General features: G+C 51.1%; 1 protein-coding gene across 4 annotated transcripts; it reads right to left on the bottom strand.

The window, feature by feature from the left end:
* Positions 1–614: 614 nt before the first annotated feature.
* On the bottom strand, positions 615–16665 carry CTNS (cystinosin, lysosomal cystine transporter). Of its 4 annotated transcripts, XM_036033261.1 has the most exons (12): positions 16279–16596; positions 15454–15622; positions 15251–15330; positions 11098–11176; positions 9776–9860; positions 8485–8588; positions 8249–8380; positions 5468–5567; positions 5256–5375; positions 4021–4191; positions 2149–2266; positions 615–1941 (listed from the first exon to the last, which is right to left on the bottom strand). In XM_036033261.1, the coding sequence occupies exons 3-12, from the start codon at positions 15309–15311 to the stop codon at positions 1808–1810; spliced, it is 1104 nt and encodes a 367-aa protein (XP_035889154.1). In that variant the 5' UTR covers positions 15312–15330; positions 15454–15622; positions 16279–16596; the 3' UTR covers positions 615–1807. The 4 variants fall into 4 exon arrangements, with proteins under 4 accessions (XP_035889154.1, XP_035889152.1, XP_035889153.1 ...); XM_036033259.1 differs by lacking the exon at positions 15454–15622 and having other exon boundaries at positions 16279–16665; XM_036033260.1 differs by lacking the exons at positions 15454–15622; positions 16279–16596 and adding an exon at positions 16100–16257.
* Between the last annotated feature and the right edge of the window lie 125 nt (positions 16666–16790).

Raw genomic sequence — 16790 nt, forward strand, 5'->3', positions numbered from 1 at the left:
AGTGTTCCAAGGGCTGCCACCTGACGGGATGTGGGGAGAACTGGAGAGCTCCAGGGTGTCTGGCTGGCTCGCCACTGGCTGCACTACCAGCTCTGGGAATTGCTGCCACGTGCACAGCCACTGCCAAGTCAGACTTTTGAAGCCTCCCATTTTTAAAGTGTGACACCTGGTAACACATTGGGTGGCCCAAATAAAACAGGCGTGCATATGTGGTCAGGCTACCATCTCTAATTTGGGGAAACAAGATCTAAATTCTTTGATATTTTTACACTGCTGTAGAGGAAGAATCTGGAAAAATCAGTCATCACTCCCAAGGGCAAACAGCTCTTAAAGGCCTCTTCCATCCCTGGCTCATAGCCACGCCTTGAGCAGTGTGCCCTTGGTAAGGCAGAGATGTGGCACCCGTGGGACCTACCTGGTCCCAAGCAGGCAGGTGTCTGGTACTACCCAAGAGGGTTCCTTGATAAAGTGCCGGGTCGGCGTGCAGTCGGACCGGCAAACTTCACAACCCGTGAATGTCCTTACATGAAGTGAATGGGGCTGTCTCCCTAAGTCCCAAGGACTCGGTGCTGAAGCCAACACACCTGCCTCCAGCATCTGGCAAACACTCAGCATACGAAAGGAAACAACTGGTTTTAATTCAGGATATACACTCTCACACTGAGCTCGTAGTAGAAAGTTGAGAGTGGACTGACAAACTCAGAGCACATACAAGGCACATCTGGGCCCCGCCCCCATCCCCGGAAGGACAACTGGTTGGGCTGGGAGGGGAGGGGACTTAGGACCAGGGTTGGCCTAGGAGGACTGTGTGAGGTGGTCTTAAGTCCTTATCTTAAGGCCTCCTCAACAGCCAAAAATTGGTGAACCTCAGAGGTCTGAGGAAGTGGAGGAAGGCAGGCCTGCCCTGCCACTGGGAGGGAGCTACTCTCACCACCTGGCGGGTCCCACAGGCCTCTAAGGCACGGACAAGGGGAGGGACTCACATGGGGTCCCTGACTCTGGGAGAGTGGAGGTAGGCAGATGGCCATGCCCAAAACATCCCTCCAAAAATTCTAAAAGGGGTGTTAGTGGGACGAAGATCCAGAGGGTGTTGGACGTGAGCCCAGTTCAGAACCAATCTGTTGAGCACCGCTGGACCCACAAATACTGTATCTTTACTAGGCGCTGGCCTGGGCCCCCTGTGACTGCCACTGTGAAAACTGAGTTATAGATAATGTGGCCTTCAGGGAAGGGACCCCGAGGACTAACCCCAAAGTCCTAGCCCCTCTGCCACCGCCACCAGCACCTCTCAGTTCATTGGCCACAGCACCTGGCTGCTTAGCCTTTAGGAACGCAGCAGTGGCACCAAAATGCCCTTGGCTCTCCCAGCTGCAAGGTCAGTCCTTCAAGCTGCTCCCTGACACATTGGGTGCTCGGGCAAGGCCTTCAGCTCCTAGCTCAATGTCCAATCCTGCTTGGGATGGCTGTCAGAACCTGTGGGTGCTGCCTGAAGCCTTAAAGAGAGTAGAGATGGCAACAGCAAGTTGCAGGAGGACCAGGTGACTGGCCAAGTAACACCCGAGAGGGGCCACCAGCAGTCTGGCTGTTAATCTCGAAGCAGTCAGGTGTCTGTCCCAGAGGGAGGTTTCTCCCCGGCCCTGGAAAGTCATGGATGAAGGCGGTCTGGTTCATGTTTAAGGCATTTGACCCTGAGGAAGAGAGCGCTTCTCCACTGTCAGCATGTGGAGCCAGCCCTGCACTCTAGACTGCTTTTCCAGCCTTCCTCCTGGGCACAGGGCCAGGGCCACTTACACTGGGGCCCTGCGTGCTAGTTCACCCGCTCATACCCTGGTTTCCTTCTGTACAAGCAGAAGTGCTGGATGAAGAAAACAATATCGAAGAGGATGGAGAAGATTCCGAGTCCAAACTTGGTTGGGTCTCCAAAGATCAGTGTCCACTGGTCTGTTAACAGCCAGAAGGGATAGAATTTGGTTTTAGGTTGGCAGCTTGTGGGGCTGTGGAGGGCGAGGGTGGGGGTCCTCCCCTCTTCAGGAAACCACGAACCCTCCAGCTGCAAATGCCCCTTGGGGATCTAGGGGCTGGGACTGCTAGGATGACCAAGCTGTGGGGCTGGGGAGATGGGGGTAGCCCGGCCGCCTGCCGACTCACCATTGTTGTAGGACTGGAGGAACATTTGGAGGAGGCTGAAGGAGCCCCCAGTGAAGTCCAGAAGCACGTTGCCAATGCTCCAGCCCTCGGTGCTTTTGTAGACAAAGTTCATGTAGGCCTGGGCACACAGACAAAGTGATGGAGGGTGGTGAGGAGGCTGGGTGGCTGCCTCACGCACCTTGTGACTGCCACTCCAAACAAGGGTTGCTCTAATTCATCCCACTCATGTGCTCTGGCCTCTGTTTCAAGGAACACAGTGACCTTTGGGCTCTGACAAACTTTGACGGAGAAGTTTGGGTGGGTCCTGGGGTCTTGGCAGCACACACAGCATACAGCCCCCCTCCTCCCACCCCTGCACCACACTGCTCCAGTGGAGGGAGGCTGGCAGGCTGCTTCTCCATCTTCCTCATCCCTCCCTGTTCTGAGACAAAACCTTACCGTGGTTTTTCAGCCACTTAGATTTCTCTCATCTCCAGTGAAGACTCTCCCTAAACTCAGCCTGGACTCCATGATGTACTTAGGAAGGTGGCTGAAGTCTGCCCGCCTGGTTTGAAACGCCAGCTCCACCACTGGAGCCTGGTTTCCTTAGGAGAATTCTCCCTCCGTAGAGTGCGCTTACCTCCTGCCTCAGCCCTGCCTGGGCTCCTGGGTCTCTTGTCTTGGGTTTCCCGGGCCCACTCTGACACACACCCCTCCCTGCTGCCAGTGCCCCACTCTGCCCTCTAATGACAGCACCCCTGGGCTTCTCTGACTTGGCTTCTTTAGTGGTCTTCTCCCAGTCAGCCATCAGCCACGGCCGCTTTTTTGTCCTCTCCCTCCCTCTCAATACTTTCTGCCACCTCTCCAGTCATGGACAGTTTCAAATGTCTCTATGTGGGACTCCTGCCTCCCAGGCTTCCCAGCCCCAAGCTTCCCCACAGTCACAGATTGAGGCCCCACTTCCCTCAAGACCTTCCCCCACTCTGAAGGCTTCTTCCCAAGTCCCCCAGGCCCAGCTTCCTTCAGCCCAACACTGCTCAGTTGGCCAGGGCTCCTCGCTGCCTCCCACACTTTCCTGTGTGTGCCTTTGTGCAGGCTGCCCGGAGCCCGGAATGCCCCCTTCTCTAATGTCCGAAGAATTACATCTTGTTTATCCTTAAAGGTCTGGCCCTGTTTGCAGGCCCTCTTGGGAGACTGGCCCTGACTCTGGCCAAAACGTTTTCCTCCCTGAGCCTATGGGACACAAGGTTCCTTGTGCTGCAGAAGCTGAAAAGGGGGCTTCTCCACGGAGAATGGGGCAAACTGAATGCCTCCACTCATAAGTGGAGCCTGCAGTTGGTACCACTTCATTTCTGACCCTGTCCTGGACTGTCCAACTATGGGGAAGATGTGTTTGACTCTCAGCCCCAGATCTGAGGAGGACTGACTACGCCCCTCAGCAACGCCCCCACAAGGAGACCCTGGATGGGACCTCTGAGAAAAACCTCTCTGGATGCGAGTGGAGGTGGTAGTTGTGGGCTCTCCCCTCCCACCTAATCTTTCCCACGTATCCTGCTGCTGCTGGTCAGTAATGGGGCGCAGAACTGACGTCACGAGCTGGGATGGAAATGGGAGCGACCCGCACAACCCACCTCTCCCAGCTGACTGTGAGTTCAGAGGAGCCTCCACTGAATTCTCTGTGTGATTTCTGGCTGCAGGGAAGAGCAGGCAGCAGTAATGGCCAGCTCCCACCCCCTGCCCACCCCCACCCCGTCCCACTTCTGCTGGGCTCACAGCTTCCACTGAAGCTTTCCACCGTCTCCTTGCTCCAGCCAGGAGTAGGACCCAGGGTCTGTACTTCACTGACCTCTCACCCTGATGGCCCAGTGAAAAGGCAGGCAGGCCTGGAGGTACCTGTGGAAAATACTTGACCAGTGTCACTGCGAGCTTGATGTAGGAGAAACAGAAGAGAAACTGCAGCCATGAGGTCACCCCGACTGCGGCCAAAATCATGATGATGAGCGCGAAGAGCCACGCGAGCACCAGGAAGCCAATGGCAGGCCAGGACACACGCTGGTCGCCTCGCTGAGGATGAGGCGGGGTCGGAAAGACGAGAGTAGGTGGGGTGTTGGGGAGGGCACAGGGAGCCCAACACCAGCAATGCCCTTGTCACAACAGGGGTCTCTAGTTTGGTCCTTCTTGGACTTTCAGAGTCCACTTCTTGTTCCCACAATGCAGAACCGGGTGCTGCTCAGAGCCCACCAGGAGCGCTGGGTGTTGGGGACGGAGCCCAACATCTCAACCCAGCCCTGGCTTGTTCCTCAATCTGGAGGGCGCCTGGTCATCTCTGGAATCTGTCCCCTTCCCCTACCTGTCCCCAGAGAAGGCTTCCTTCAAAGCTGCAGAGCAAAGAGTAAAGAACCTAGGAGACTCATGAAGGTGGTGCCCAAGCAGCCCCTGGCTGGCCCTGCATGTGCAAAGGGAGCTCCCTGCAGGAAGTGGAGCACCCACAGGGAAGTGAAAAGAAAATGTGCACATTAGTGACCCCCTGAAACTCGGCCTACAACACCCTTTCCAGCTGAAGCATCAAAAAAACCCCTCTGGCAACACAGTTGAGTGCAGACCCCTCAGCTTGGGTTCCAGACCCCCCCCTCCCAGGACCTCTCAGGACCCTCATAAGCCTACTCCCCATGGTGGCACCCTAAACCCTGACTACCCCCATCTGTTCATGGTTCCTCATTGCCACCTGACCTCCATAGTTCTGTCCCCCAGCTGGGGGAGCCCCGCCCTGGCCCTCTTCCCCATGTCCAAGGGAACTTGACTTATCCCATGGACCACAACTGAACACCACTTCCTTGATGCCCTCCTTCCCCCTGCCTCACTGGTTGGGCCAGGCCTTCCAAGAGCTGTCTATGCTCTCCCCCTGCCCTCAGCTCTCGGCCTGCTGGGTCATCACTGCCCAGGTGGGGGACGACAGCCTGGGCTCAAAGGGTGGTCTCTTGATCCAATAAGCAGATGCTGAGTGAACAAACACGTGTCCTTTCAAAGGGTTTCTGTGTCTTCTGCAGTAAAGCAGCAGGTAGGAGTGGCAGGTGGTGGTGGGTGCTGGCCTGGCAGCCACAGGGGGAGGTGCCAGTTTTGTCCCTCACCTCATACAGAAGGCACTGCACCAGGACAACCAGGGTGAGGGCGACAGCATGCAGGCTGAAGAAGACATCGTTACTCTCCACGGGGTTCACTCCATTTGGGTATTTGAGGAAAAACTGCTCCTGTTAAGAGGGTGGGGAGAAGTTGAGGAGAGAAGGGCAGCCAGGACACTGAATGGCATGGTCTGGGCTGTGGTGGGTGGGCAGAGCCATACCTTGATGTGTGGCACCCAGAAGAGGCCGATGTTGAACACGCTGTAGGCCACGAAGCCCGTCAGGTTCAGAGTAACGAAGTCAAAGCTGAGACCAACTACACTGTGGGGCAGTGGATGGAAGACAAGGCAGGCCAGTGGGCGAGACTTGGCCAGTGAAGGCATGGGAGGGGCAGAGCTCCCAGTACAGGGGAAGGAGGGCCTGGTTGCACCCAGCAGATCATGTCCTCAGGCTCTCCTTCATGGCCCAATTCATGCCACCCAATCCCACCCTCTTGAGAAGCAATTTCCTCCTGCCTCAAGTCCTGGTCCCAGAGGGAAGTCTGGAGGCCTTCTGCACAAAGGAGGCCTCTTCCTCTCCTTGGGTACTCCCAGTGCAGCAGCCCCCAGAGGCCCATGCGGCTCGAGTGACTGCAGGAAAGCTGGTGTCCCTGGTGTATGAAGGCACAATCCCAGGCACACTTTGTCCTTCCTTCCACTGATGTATGATTGACATACAACATCCTATTCATGTCAGGAGCACATCATAGTGCTTTGGTATTTAAATACATTACGAAATGGTCCCCACGATAAGTCTAGTTACCATCTGTCACTACATGAAGTTATTACAATGTTATTTATACCCCTGTGCTATACCTCACCTCCTCATGACTTACTTTACAATCGCAAGTTCACACTTCTTAATCCCCTTCACCTATTTCACCCATTCCCCAAGTATCTCCTGCCTAGTACCCACCAGTTTGTTTCCTGTATCCATGAGTCTGTTTCTGCTTTGTTTTTAGATTCCACGTGTAAGTAAAATTATCCAGCGCTTTTTTGTGTCTGCCTTATTTCCCTTAGCATACCTTCTAGGCCCATCCATGTTGTTGAAAATGGCAAGATTTCATTCTTCATTCTGGCTGAGCATCATCCCTTTGCATATATGTGCATATTCTTTATCCTGTCTGTCGATGGACACTTTGGTTGTTCCCATGCTTTGGCTATTGTAAATAATGCTGCAGTGAACTTAGGGGTGCACGTCTCTTTCCAAATTAGAGCGCTCATCATCCTCAGATGGGTACCCAGAAGTGGAATCGCTGGATCACATAGTGGTTCTATTTTTAACTTTTTGAAGAACCTCCATACAGTTTTCCACAGTGGCTGCACCATTTTAAATTGCCACCAGTGTATGAGGGTCCCCTTTCCTCCAAGTCCTTGACAATACTTGTTGCCTCTTCGTTTTGTTGGTTTCTTCACTGTGCAAAAAGCTTTTTAGTTGGATGTAATTCCACTCATTTATTTTTGCTTTTGTCGCCCTTGTCTAAGAAGATATATCCAAAAAGAAAACATTGCTAAGACTAACTGATGTTGAAGAGCTTATTGCTGATGTTTTCTTCTAGGAGTTCTGTGATCTTAGGTCTTACATTCAAGTCCAATCAAAATGGTGTCCACTAAGATAGTGGTCGGACTTCATTATTTTGTATGTCTCTCTCCAGTGTGTCCAATACCATTTATTGAAGAGACTGTCTTTACCCCACTGTGTATTCTTGACTCCTTTGTCATAGATTGACCGTATATGTGTGGGTTTATTTCTGGGCTCTCTATTCTATTCCATTGATCTATGTGTCTGTTTTTGTGGCAGCACCATGCTGTTTTGATTATTATATGCTTACAGTATAGTCTGGTATCAGGGAATGTGACACATGATACCTCTTCTTTGTCAAGATTGCTTTGGATATGTGGGGTCTTTGTGGTTCCATACTAATTTTAAGATTCTTTGTTCTCGTTCTGTGAGAAATGCCATTGGTAATTTGATGGGAATCTGCATATTGCTCTGGTTAAGTAAGGGCATTTTAATAGTATTAATTCTTCCAAGCCGTGAGTATGGTATCTTTCCATTATTCGTATCTTCATCATTTTCTTTCATCAGTGTCTTACAGTTTTCAAAATACAGGTCTTTCACCTCCTAGGTGTTTTAATTTTTTAATGAGATTGTAAATGGGATCGTTTTCATAATTTCTTTCTGAAACATTGTTATTAGTGTACAGAAATACAACATAAATGGATTTTCTTCATGTGTGGTCTAGGTGCCTTTTAAACCACTGTTTCCCTTGAAGAGGCCCTCAGTAACATCCCTGCCTGCTGCAGGTCTCCATGTCGGGAATGGGATTCCCTTTGTTCTCACGCCTCCATCCCTCCCACCTTCTCCAGGTGGTCCCTCTACCCTATGTTGCGCAGAGGCTGTTCAATGGGCCCTCAGTTCTTTGGCAGGAACTACTCTATGTGTAGGTGTATATTTGGTATTGTCTGTGGGAGGAGGTGAGTTCAGGGTCTTCCTACACCCATATCTGAGCCCTGCCTCTCCCCCTTTCTTTTAGTGTTCATTACTTTAAAAAAATTTTTTGTTATCCCACTTTGTTTTTAAAATCAAAGCAGAAGGCTTAATCTCCAAGGCTGAAGGATCCAACTCTGGCGCTGTAGCATGACTCGACACTAATTCCTCCAGGGTTGGACTGACCAAGATGAAACATATTCAGAAGTACTTCTCCTCCACTCAGCCCATTCTCCACTTCACTAAGAAGCCTCATGTTGTTGCTTTCACAGGAAGTAGCTGAATTTGGCAAGAGATCAACTGCCCAGTGGTACAAGTGCTACCACAGGCTCTCAGAGCTTTCAGTTCGACAACTTTCTAGAAAGGGCAGGAAGAGAGAGGGGTAAAGTCTGAACCCATGCTACCTACAGCCTTGCTGGAATGCCCGTCATACTGGCACCAAATGAACCTGCACATACAGCTCAGCAGATTACCTTTTCCGCCTCCAGTTCATGATCACCTGAGGGTAGAAGGAAACAGACCAGGCTGCAAAGTAGATCCAGCCAATCACCTGGTTTATGATGTTAATGATGTTGCTGTGGATCACCAAGAAGCGTATCCTGGGCCTAGAAAGAATGTGGGGACCAGGATGAGCCAAGGAGGGGTTCCTGAAAGAAAGCCCCGAGTGCCCGGCACTGCCTCCCTTCTCAGCGTTTAAGCCCCAGCTTACCCGGTTTGGTTAGAATGATTTCTATGCAGAAAAACAGTAATTTGTCCCACATTCTGAGATGTCACTTGGAAAGAGGTTTCTGTCACTCTGGGAGGCACCACAACCTATGAGGAAAACTGAATTTGATCCAGGGCCATGTTACCGGAACTTCACTGAGTGTCTAGCTCCAGGCTAAGATCACACAGGTCCCTGTATTCCAGGCACTTACTAACCAAAGGAAGAAATGTTGGACCAGCCAGCCACCTGGAAGCCCCCGTATACCTGTGTATTAGGCTTTCTGAGCAGAACTTGGTTCTGCCCTCAGGTCCACCCATCTTATCTCTGAGGGAAGGTGGGACGGCTCTCTTCTTCTGTGGATCAAGCTAGGCCTCAGAGAGCTGAGTGTCAGAACCTGCTGTTAGAACCAATGGCGTTTCTTAGCCTGTAGCAGGCCCTATACCCTGGGGTAGGAGTTGCATCTAATGATGTGTGACGTTCACCGTGGGATGAATGAGACTCCCCTCTCTCACAAGGTCCTTTTAGGTGAACACCCTTCACCTGACATGCTTCAATGGGGGCTCAGAGCCAATCTGTAGCTCTTTCTTACAACCACACAGGGCCTCATGGCGTGGCACGTGGTTATCAATTTCATCCCTGCATTCATCTTGTCTGTGTGTTGTTTTTTTTAAACCCTCATTTATTCTATACTGCCTCACCTATTGATGTTTTTTAAATCTAATTTATCAGTGATTGGCTCAAATCCTTGGTAAGGCAGAAACAGGGTATACTGTAACAGACAAATGCGTAAGGGCAGTGAATAGTTATTGCTGTGATATCAGACAGTTTCTGGCACTGGTTTTTGGAAATAACACTCAACCAATAGAATCTCAGAACAGTGCTTTGCAAACTTCAACGTGGACTGAAATCCTCCAGGGATCTTCTCGTTCATATGCAGATTCTGAATCAATAGACCTGGAATGCACCTGAGATTCTGCATTTCTAAAAGGTTTTCAAGCAGGGACAATGCTCCTGTCCACACACACCCTCTAAACAGTAAGGTCTTACAAAACTATCTTAAGAATTTCTTCTACATTTTCAGAACCATTTTTTGCCTCAGAGTTCTTACCATCACCTTCCTAATTATGTCTACATGGCAGTGGACTCCCACCCTCAAGGAGACCAACATGGCCCAAACCAGAGATTTCTAGAATGATGAGACAGGGGCAGCTCATGGTATGAAAACAAGGTGGACTATTTTCAGAAGCACTCAATTAAAATGTTCTCTACCCATCAGTTTTGGTTCATTACTTACTTCATCAGGGAGCTCAAGGATAGAAACATTCTTTGAACGAAATGTGATTTCAAAAGTGATCACCATGGTTGCATTTAACGGATGCCTGTGGGGGACAAGAGTCTGATTACTACTGAGAAGCTGGGCCTGGTGAGATCTCAACCAACATTCTGGATTTCACATGGGGCCTGTCATTTCTCACCCAGTCAGGGTGAGGAAGTGCTTGTGCTCATCCTGAGGGGTGGAGAGGTGGCTCCCTGCTCTGCAGCAGTTTTCTATCTTTATCAGGAGATAAGGCATCCCTTTAGGGCTGGGTGAGACCAAGAGAAGGTGTGAAAGTGACTGTGAATGCAAAACAGGATGTCCAGAGGCTGACAGGACCATGACATTTGGGGGGGGGGGGGCGGGGCGCAGGGGGAAGGCTTCTGAGAAGACTCAGGTCTGAGCAGGGAGCAGCATGTCCCCAGAAAGCTGTGAGCTGTGTCTGACTGCGAGCAGCCCACGGGGCCTCCAGTTGTGACTAAGAGGCCTGGAGTTACTTTGGAAGGCAGTGGGAAGCCGCTCAAAGATTCTGGAGAGGGAGAGTTGTGGTGAGGGGATGACTGTCAGATTTACGAGGGGTCAATGTGCAGAGGTGGCAGGGGCTGGAAACGGAACGCAGGTCTGCTGGGGAGCCGTGGTACCAAAGCTTTGGTTTGAGAGCAGACTTCCCAGGGGAGGTGAGGAAAAGAGAGAAGGGTAGGAGAGGAGGACAGGGCTCCTGACCTTCATCGTCAGGAATCCTTGTGACTGGGAGGCAAGAGCAGGGCAAAGCAGGGGAGGGCACAGGAGGAGAGGGAGGCTCTCTGGCGCAGCTGGACTTGGTCAGCACCCTCGTGCCTGAACCAGAGGAGGTCAGCAAGACAGACTCTCAGACAAGCGAAGCACGAGAGTTGCACAAATAGGATCCACCAGGTGGAGTTACTTCTGCTTTTGGAAATGACCTAAGAAGCCCTCGATTCATTACCTCCTGACCTTCAAGGCCCTCCTCAAATATTTAGAGCCTTGGAAAGGACCACTTTGAAGTCTGGCATCACCTACTGGTCACTCAAGGACTCTTCTCAGCTGGGGAAAAGGCTCGTAACTGGGGAAGCCTCCTTCTGGTTTCTTCCATGGGAAACAGCTTCAGCAGATGGGGAAAGAGACACTGGGACCTTGGTCTAAAGCCCAGGGCCAGCACTTCTCCTTCTCTGGCTTCTCATAAGGTAAAGAGGCAAGAGCAAAACTCTTGAAACATGAACAAACTGAGCCAGCCGTGAGGTCAGTGAGCTGGGCTGAGGACAGCACTGGGCCTGGGAACTTACTGAAGGGTGACGCTGACATTGGCCGAGCTCCCATTCTCCAGCTTCACAGTGGAAGGTACAGAAAGGTTGACCGTCGACTCTGGAAGGACCCAAATTGATGGCATTAGTCACTAGGTCAGAGAACTTATGCCCAAAAGGAGAGACTGGGGCAAGGGCCCCTGACACCTCATCTCATGAACTGACTCATGATAAGCCCTATCTTCTAGGTGAAGGCAGGGAGGTTCTAAGAGGCTAAGTGATGGCACTGGTACCTGAAGCTCTCCTTAAGCTCTCTCATCTCCTGCCACCAGAGACAGAGGGAGACACAGGCCTGAGCAGGAGACGCTGTACAGCTTCCTCCTCCCCAACGTGGCAGGCTCTGAGGCTATGTGGCTGAGTAATCCAGGCAGTGTTAGAGTCATGGAGCCCAAAAACTGTCACAAAGGAATCCAAACCATGCTCTGGGGTTAAAAAATTGGGCTTGAATCACCTCTTCAGATGGAAATCAGAGGAGTCTCTCGTCTTCCTGGAGCTTCAGTGGCCCCGCAGAACTGGTCTAGCCCTTCTTGTACTCAGACCGAGTCCAGCTACCTTGTTTCTGAAGAAACACTTTCCGGCTCCTGTACGAACTCGAGCCCCTCATTCACTGACCCCCTTCCTGAGGCTGCCTCTGCTGGGGACGGGGGGAAGACTGATGAACAAGACACACCTTTTCACTCTTAGGTACCTCTTGGCATTAACTCAGAAGGTAAACAGACAGGCCTCCAGGGTAAAGGGAAGAAGCAGGTTTGGGAGGCCAAATACCCTAGAGCAACTTGACCACAGAACATGAGTGAGTCAGCCTCTCTCTGACCTCTTCCTGCGTTCTTAGGGGCATCCACAACCCCAATCCCACCCCTGCTCCCAATCTGCATCTGCTCCCAGGTATGCGCGGCACCTGTCCACCTCACCTCCCTTACCTCAAGGTCTTCAGGGTTATGCACAACATAATGTGTGATTATGGGTCTAGACTGGAACTGGAAGGGGACCAAGGAGAAGGCAAATGCTCAGCTTGATGAAGGTGGACCTTGCTGGGTTAGTGGCTACAAGCAGGGCCCAGGGCTCCCTCTCCCCAGACCCATGAAAGGCAGAAGGTGAACACACTTGAGGTCTCAAGTCGGAAGGGCACTAAGAAGTTTTCCCCAGTCCGATCCTTCCTCTCCATACTCCCTGGCAGTTTCTCTTCCTCTGCCTGGACACCCTGAGGGACAGTGACTCTGCTTCCTCCAAGGGAAAGGCCCAGTCTGGAACTTGTACTCCTGGGCCTGGCTCTGCTACCCGGGACCTCTCAGACCTACCTGAGCCACCTTCTCCTTGCTAACCATGCGTGCGTGAAAGCAGATGCAGATTCTGTCCCCTGCCTGCAAGTCTCCAAGCTGACTCTACCAGGGTTCCTGAGTGGCATGCCCCCTTGCTGACCCTTGCAGAGGCCAAGACGTTCAGAACAGAGTAGAACGGTCCCTTCCTTACATGTAGCCTCAGGGCTTGGAGGCAGCTTTGACAACTCTGCCTCTTCTTTTGCACACTCTAGTCTCATAACAACCTGTGCCTGTGTTGTGGGCTTCCACAGCTGGGGTAGGCCTCTGCTGTTACTTTCCTCCTAGTGCTGAGCATACCAGTTAAGCAAATTGTGACAAGACTGTAACCAGGACAGAGTTGCTGAAAGTGATACCAGGTAGTCGCCAACACCTCTGGGTCCCCAGGGCTCTGCCGGGACTGTGGTCAGGTTGAGTGGGAGTGCCCCATGGCCTTTGCTCTTCACTGCCTTTACATTGTAAAGGAGGAGGCTGTGGACTCACAAAACAAGTGGATCAAGGAATGTTTCCTTCCTCTTTACTGCCACTGAAGACAGCGGAGCTGGGAAAATGAGAGACTGGGCTCTGAGGTCAAGCAGATTCACCCTGGCCCTGTCACTTCTAGCTGTGTGACTACGGGCAAGGTACTTAACCTCTCTGAGCCTGTTTCCTCACCTGTAAAATGGGGAGAATAGTACCTATCTCACAGGGCATCCTAAAGATAAAGCAGTGATGTTTGTGACTTTCCACATGGCCTGAGTGCAAAATAATTGCTGTTGATTATTCTTAACATCATGGAAACAAGGCAGGCCAGATTTTAAATTCAAGATGGGAGGCAGTTAGAGAGCTGGCATTGAACCCTGAGAAAGCACATTTTAAAGTTTGCCCTGAGGCAGGGGTCTCTGGATACAACACTGGAATTACCAAATGAGTCCTAATAAGACCATCCCAAGTTTCCTCTAAGGAGTCTGTTTTGCTTTTTTTTTTTTTTTTTTTTTTTAACTAATGCTTATTGGCACTTCCTATGGTGCTCCTGACCCCACATAAGCCTCTCCGCTACAATGTTAACTCCCAATCTCTTATTATTACAACGGGGAGAGGTGGGGACTTCCGACGTAAGAAACAGGATCCCAAGAGGGAAAGTGTCTTGCCCACACAGCTCAGAAATGGTAGTGGCAGGATTCAAACCTGGGCCTGTCTGGTCTAAAGCCCAGGTGTTTGTCACTAAATTGCAGTGCCTCTCAAGATTCCATCCAAAAAAGTCAGGGCAAACGACTCTGAAGGCCAGTCATCTCACTTAAGACCCTAATGATCACTCCCCGAAGTAGGAAAGACAGGCCCGGCAGAATGAGGTCAGAAAGCCAATTCCAGTTAACTTATTTTATGGTGGTTTCCACTGTTCATTATAATGACATTCAGGAAAGGAGGCAAAGTGATAAAATGGAGTAAGGACCCTGCACAGTAGGGACCCTTTGTCACTCTCTAGCTCTGTGACTTTGGGGAAGACTTCTATCCTCTCTGTATATTTGAGGTGGATTTGCTCTTCTTCTCTAGAGCAATAATACATTAGCATTATTAATGGAGCTTTAAAAAAGTATTTTATTTATTTATTTTTAGAGAGAGTGGAAGGGAGGGAGATAGACAGAAACATCAATGTGTGGCTGCCTCTTGTGAGCCCCATACCGGGGACCTGGCCTGTAACCCAGGCATGTGCCCTGAATGGGAATCGAACCCTTTAGTTCGAAGGCCTATGCTCAATCCATTGAGCTACACCAACCAGGCCTAATGGAGCTTTATTTAAAGCCTGCCAATGCATATATACATATGCATACTGAGGCCCTAGCCCCAGAGACTATGACCCAGCAGGTCTGGAATGGGGCTCTGACATCTGTACCAAGAAACACCAGGCTTCCTAGTCTGACCTTTCCTTTCCTGGAAACTGCTTATCCATGAGGTGTGACTGTATAGTGACATGATTGATTTTTTAATGAGCCTGGAAGAACTGGTCAGATGTTTGTGTTCACGGACACATAAAAGACCAAATAATTGTAATGGTGCAGCCACTGTGGCTGGATTTTGGGAAGCTTCCATAGGATTTGTATCGTTTGCATAAGATTAATTTGAAATCTTCAGTCAGGGTTTTTAAGATCTGATTTTTGACAATGGCCTGGGGTCCTAAAAGTGCTCGACACAACTTTCTCTTATGAAAGGAATTTCAGCAACATTTTGGGCAGTAGGAGAATTAATAGAATGTCACAGGTCCCTAAAAACTCTGCTCTACAAGGATGTACAAACCCTGCTGTTTTTTTTTTTTTTGACAACCAGCTAGTGTTCTGTGAGGCCCCTAACCCTATTCTTTAGTCCCTCCTTAAGGGAAAGGTCTTCTCATCTTACAAGGGGATGATGGGCAGACTCATTAGGTGTTTGTGGCCTGGCAGAACCAGGCGCAACAAAGTGGCTACATTACCTGCTTCTGCAGCATCTCCCAGAACCCATTACTCCCTCTGTGGGGTCCTCGGGGCAGGAACACAAGCCGTTCTTTATAGATATTATCCCAGATTGTTGGAGCTCCACAGTTCAGTTTAATTTTGGTGACACAGATAAGGCAATAGAGACATGGAGGCAGAAGACCAATTATTTATGGAATCATCTGGCTCCCTGTAAAACTCCTGGACCCCAGACCTGGGTCTGCTCCACCATCCAGTGGCTGCTTGAGCAAGGGCCAGGCAGGCACATGCACTCTAGATGGTCCTAAATCCTTGGCCAGAAACAGGTCAGGCTACTCACTGTATACCACCATTTCCCTCTTTACAAAGCTGATGACCTATTTCTAAACTTACCACACTTCCCTATCAGCTTCAGGGGGAAAAGGATAAAAATAATCAGCCAACTCCTTATCATGTTCCTCGATTTCAAAGAGCTAGGAAGAAAAACAAATAGCAAGAGAAGTTCAGGTTCAAGTAGGATCAGCTCAGCAACAAGTGGACAATATAACCCCTGGAACCCTGGCATGAACAGTTCATAAAGGACTTTCACTTCACACCTGTGACCTCATGGGCTCTGCATCAGCAGCCTGAAGAACAGGACTCTAGGGTGGACTTAATCTTTCTTTGATATGTGGGGAAATGGGCTCAGAAAACTAAGTGGGTTGTGTAAAGTCTCACTCTGAGGAAGTGGGCAAATACTGAATTCTCTCAACTGCTTCTTGCAAGCTAGCTAACAGAAAGAATGCAGTTTTATTGGCTGCGGGTTCTTCCCCGCCCCCAGAAAGTTATTAAAACCGTGGTCAAGTATTTGACTGTGTGAATCTATAAACCTGAAGGAAATTAATTTTATTCTCTATCTTGGGATAAGAGCTTAAGGATTGTTATTCTCCTTAACACTGTTGAAAACGACGACGTGCAGCTGTCCTTCCTTTCTTCAGCCTGAAAGCCCCGGAGGGCGGGGTAGGGTCTCCTCCTGCCCACTTTTCCGGAGCCCAGTTCAGAGGTCAGTACGCCAAGGGGAGATTCGGAATGGTCCCTCCAGGGTCTCCCACCACCAAGACAATCTACAAACTCCGCGACTCAGATTCAGGCGCCACCCGTGTAGGAGGGGAAGGGGCTCGGACATGCCCTGGAGTAGTCACCCACACACCTCAGCAACCCGGTGAACCCGACCTCCGCTCACCACCACCCGGCCCCTCGAACCTGAGGACTGTCCGGTGTCGCAAGGCTGGGGCTGGTGGCAGGGGATGGAAACCTGGCGTGGCCGAGGGGGGCTGGATTTGAGGCAGGCTGCCCGACCAGCTTGTTGCACCAGTCTCTGGGCTTCATAGAGTCAACCTGGGAAATGGGTGGGTAGCTGTTGGGACCGCACGGGTTCTCACCTGAGATCCTCTGAGGCTCCACAGACCAACCACACAGGACGCAGGAGATCCATCCCCTTCTCCCGCCGGCTGGACCTTGTGTGAGCTTGGGCCTAAAGTCACGTGAGACGAGTCACCTGATTTACGGAGTCCATACAGTCGCGCGATGCACTCTGGGAGGTGTAGTTTTAACGAGTCTTAGCGGGACAACTGGGTAGGGTTGGAGAGGAGCGGAGGGGCGCAGGCACCTGGGGGAGGATGACGGCTCGGTGTGACGGCTCACGCCGTAGGGACGCATCCCAAGGGCTTGTCAGCGAGCCCTGCACTACTTGAGAGAGCAATGCACGGCCTACCCCGGCGAAGCACTCGCCGCTACCGTCCCGGCACTCCAGCTCGATGGGGCGGTGCCCTCTAGGTCCCGCCTTCCGTTGCCTCTTCGCCTATAGCCGGGCCCATCGCGAGGGTGCGCGGGGATCCGCCTTCCTCGACCAATAGGAAGACGATCAGCCTTCATTTTTCAGCGTGTGGGAGGG

Source organism: Phyllostomus discolor, chromosome 8, assembly GCF_004126475.2.
Source record: "Phyllostomus discolor isolate MPI-MPIP mPhyDis1 chromosome 8, mPhyDis1.pri.v3, whole genome shotgun sequence".
Classification (NCBI taxonomy): Eukaryota; Metazoa; Chordata; class Mammalia; order Chiroptera; family Phyllostomidae; genus Phyllostomus; species Phyllostomus discolor.

Bases quoted from the DNA above. Each gene is read 5' to 3' on its own strand.
- CTNS (XM_036033259.1), bottom strand. From the start codon at position 16,331: ATGGATCTCCTGCGTCCTGTGTGGTTGGTCTGTGGAGCCTCAGAGGAT. The intron at 11,177-15,250 runs GTAAGTTTAGAA...GGGTCCTTCCAG, and splicing joins GAAGCTGATAGGGAAGTGTG to AGTCGACGGTCAACCTTTCT. The intron at 5,568-8,248 runs GTAATCTGCTGA...ACTGCCCCACAG, and splicing joins ATGAACTGGAGGCGGAAAAG to TGTAGTTGGTCTCAGCTTTG.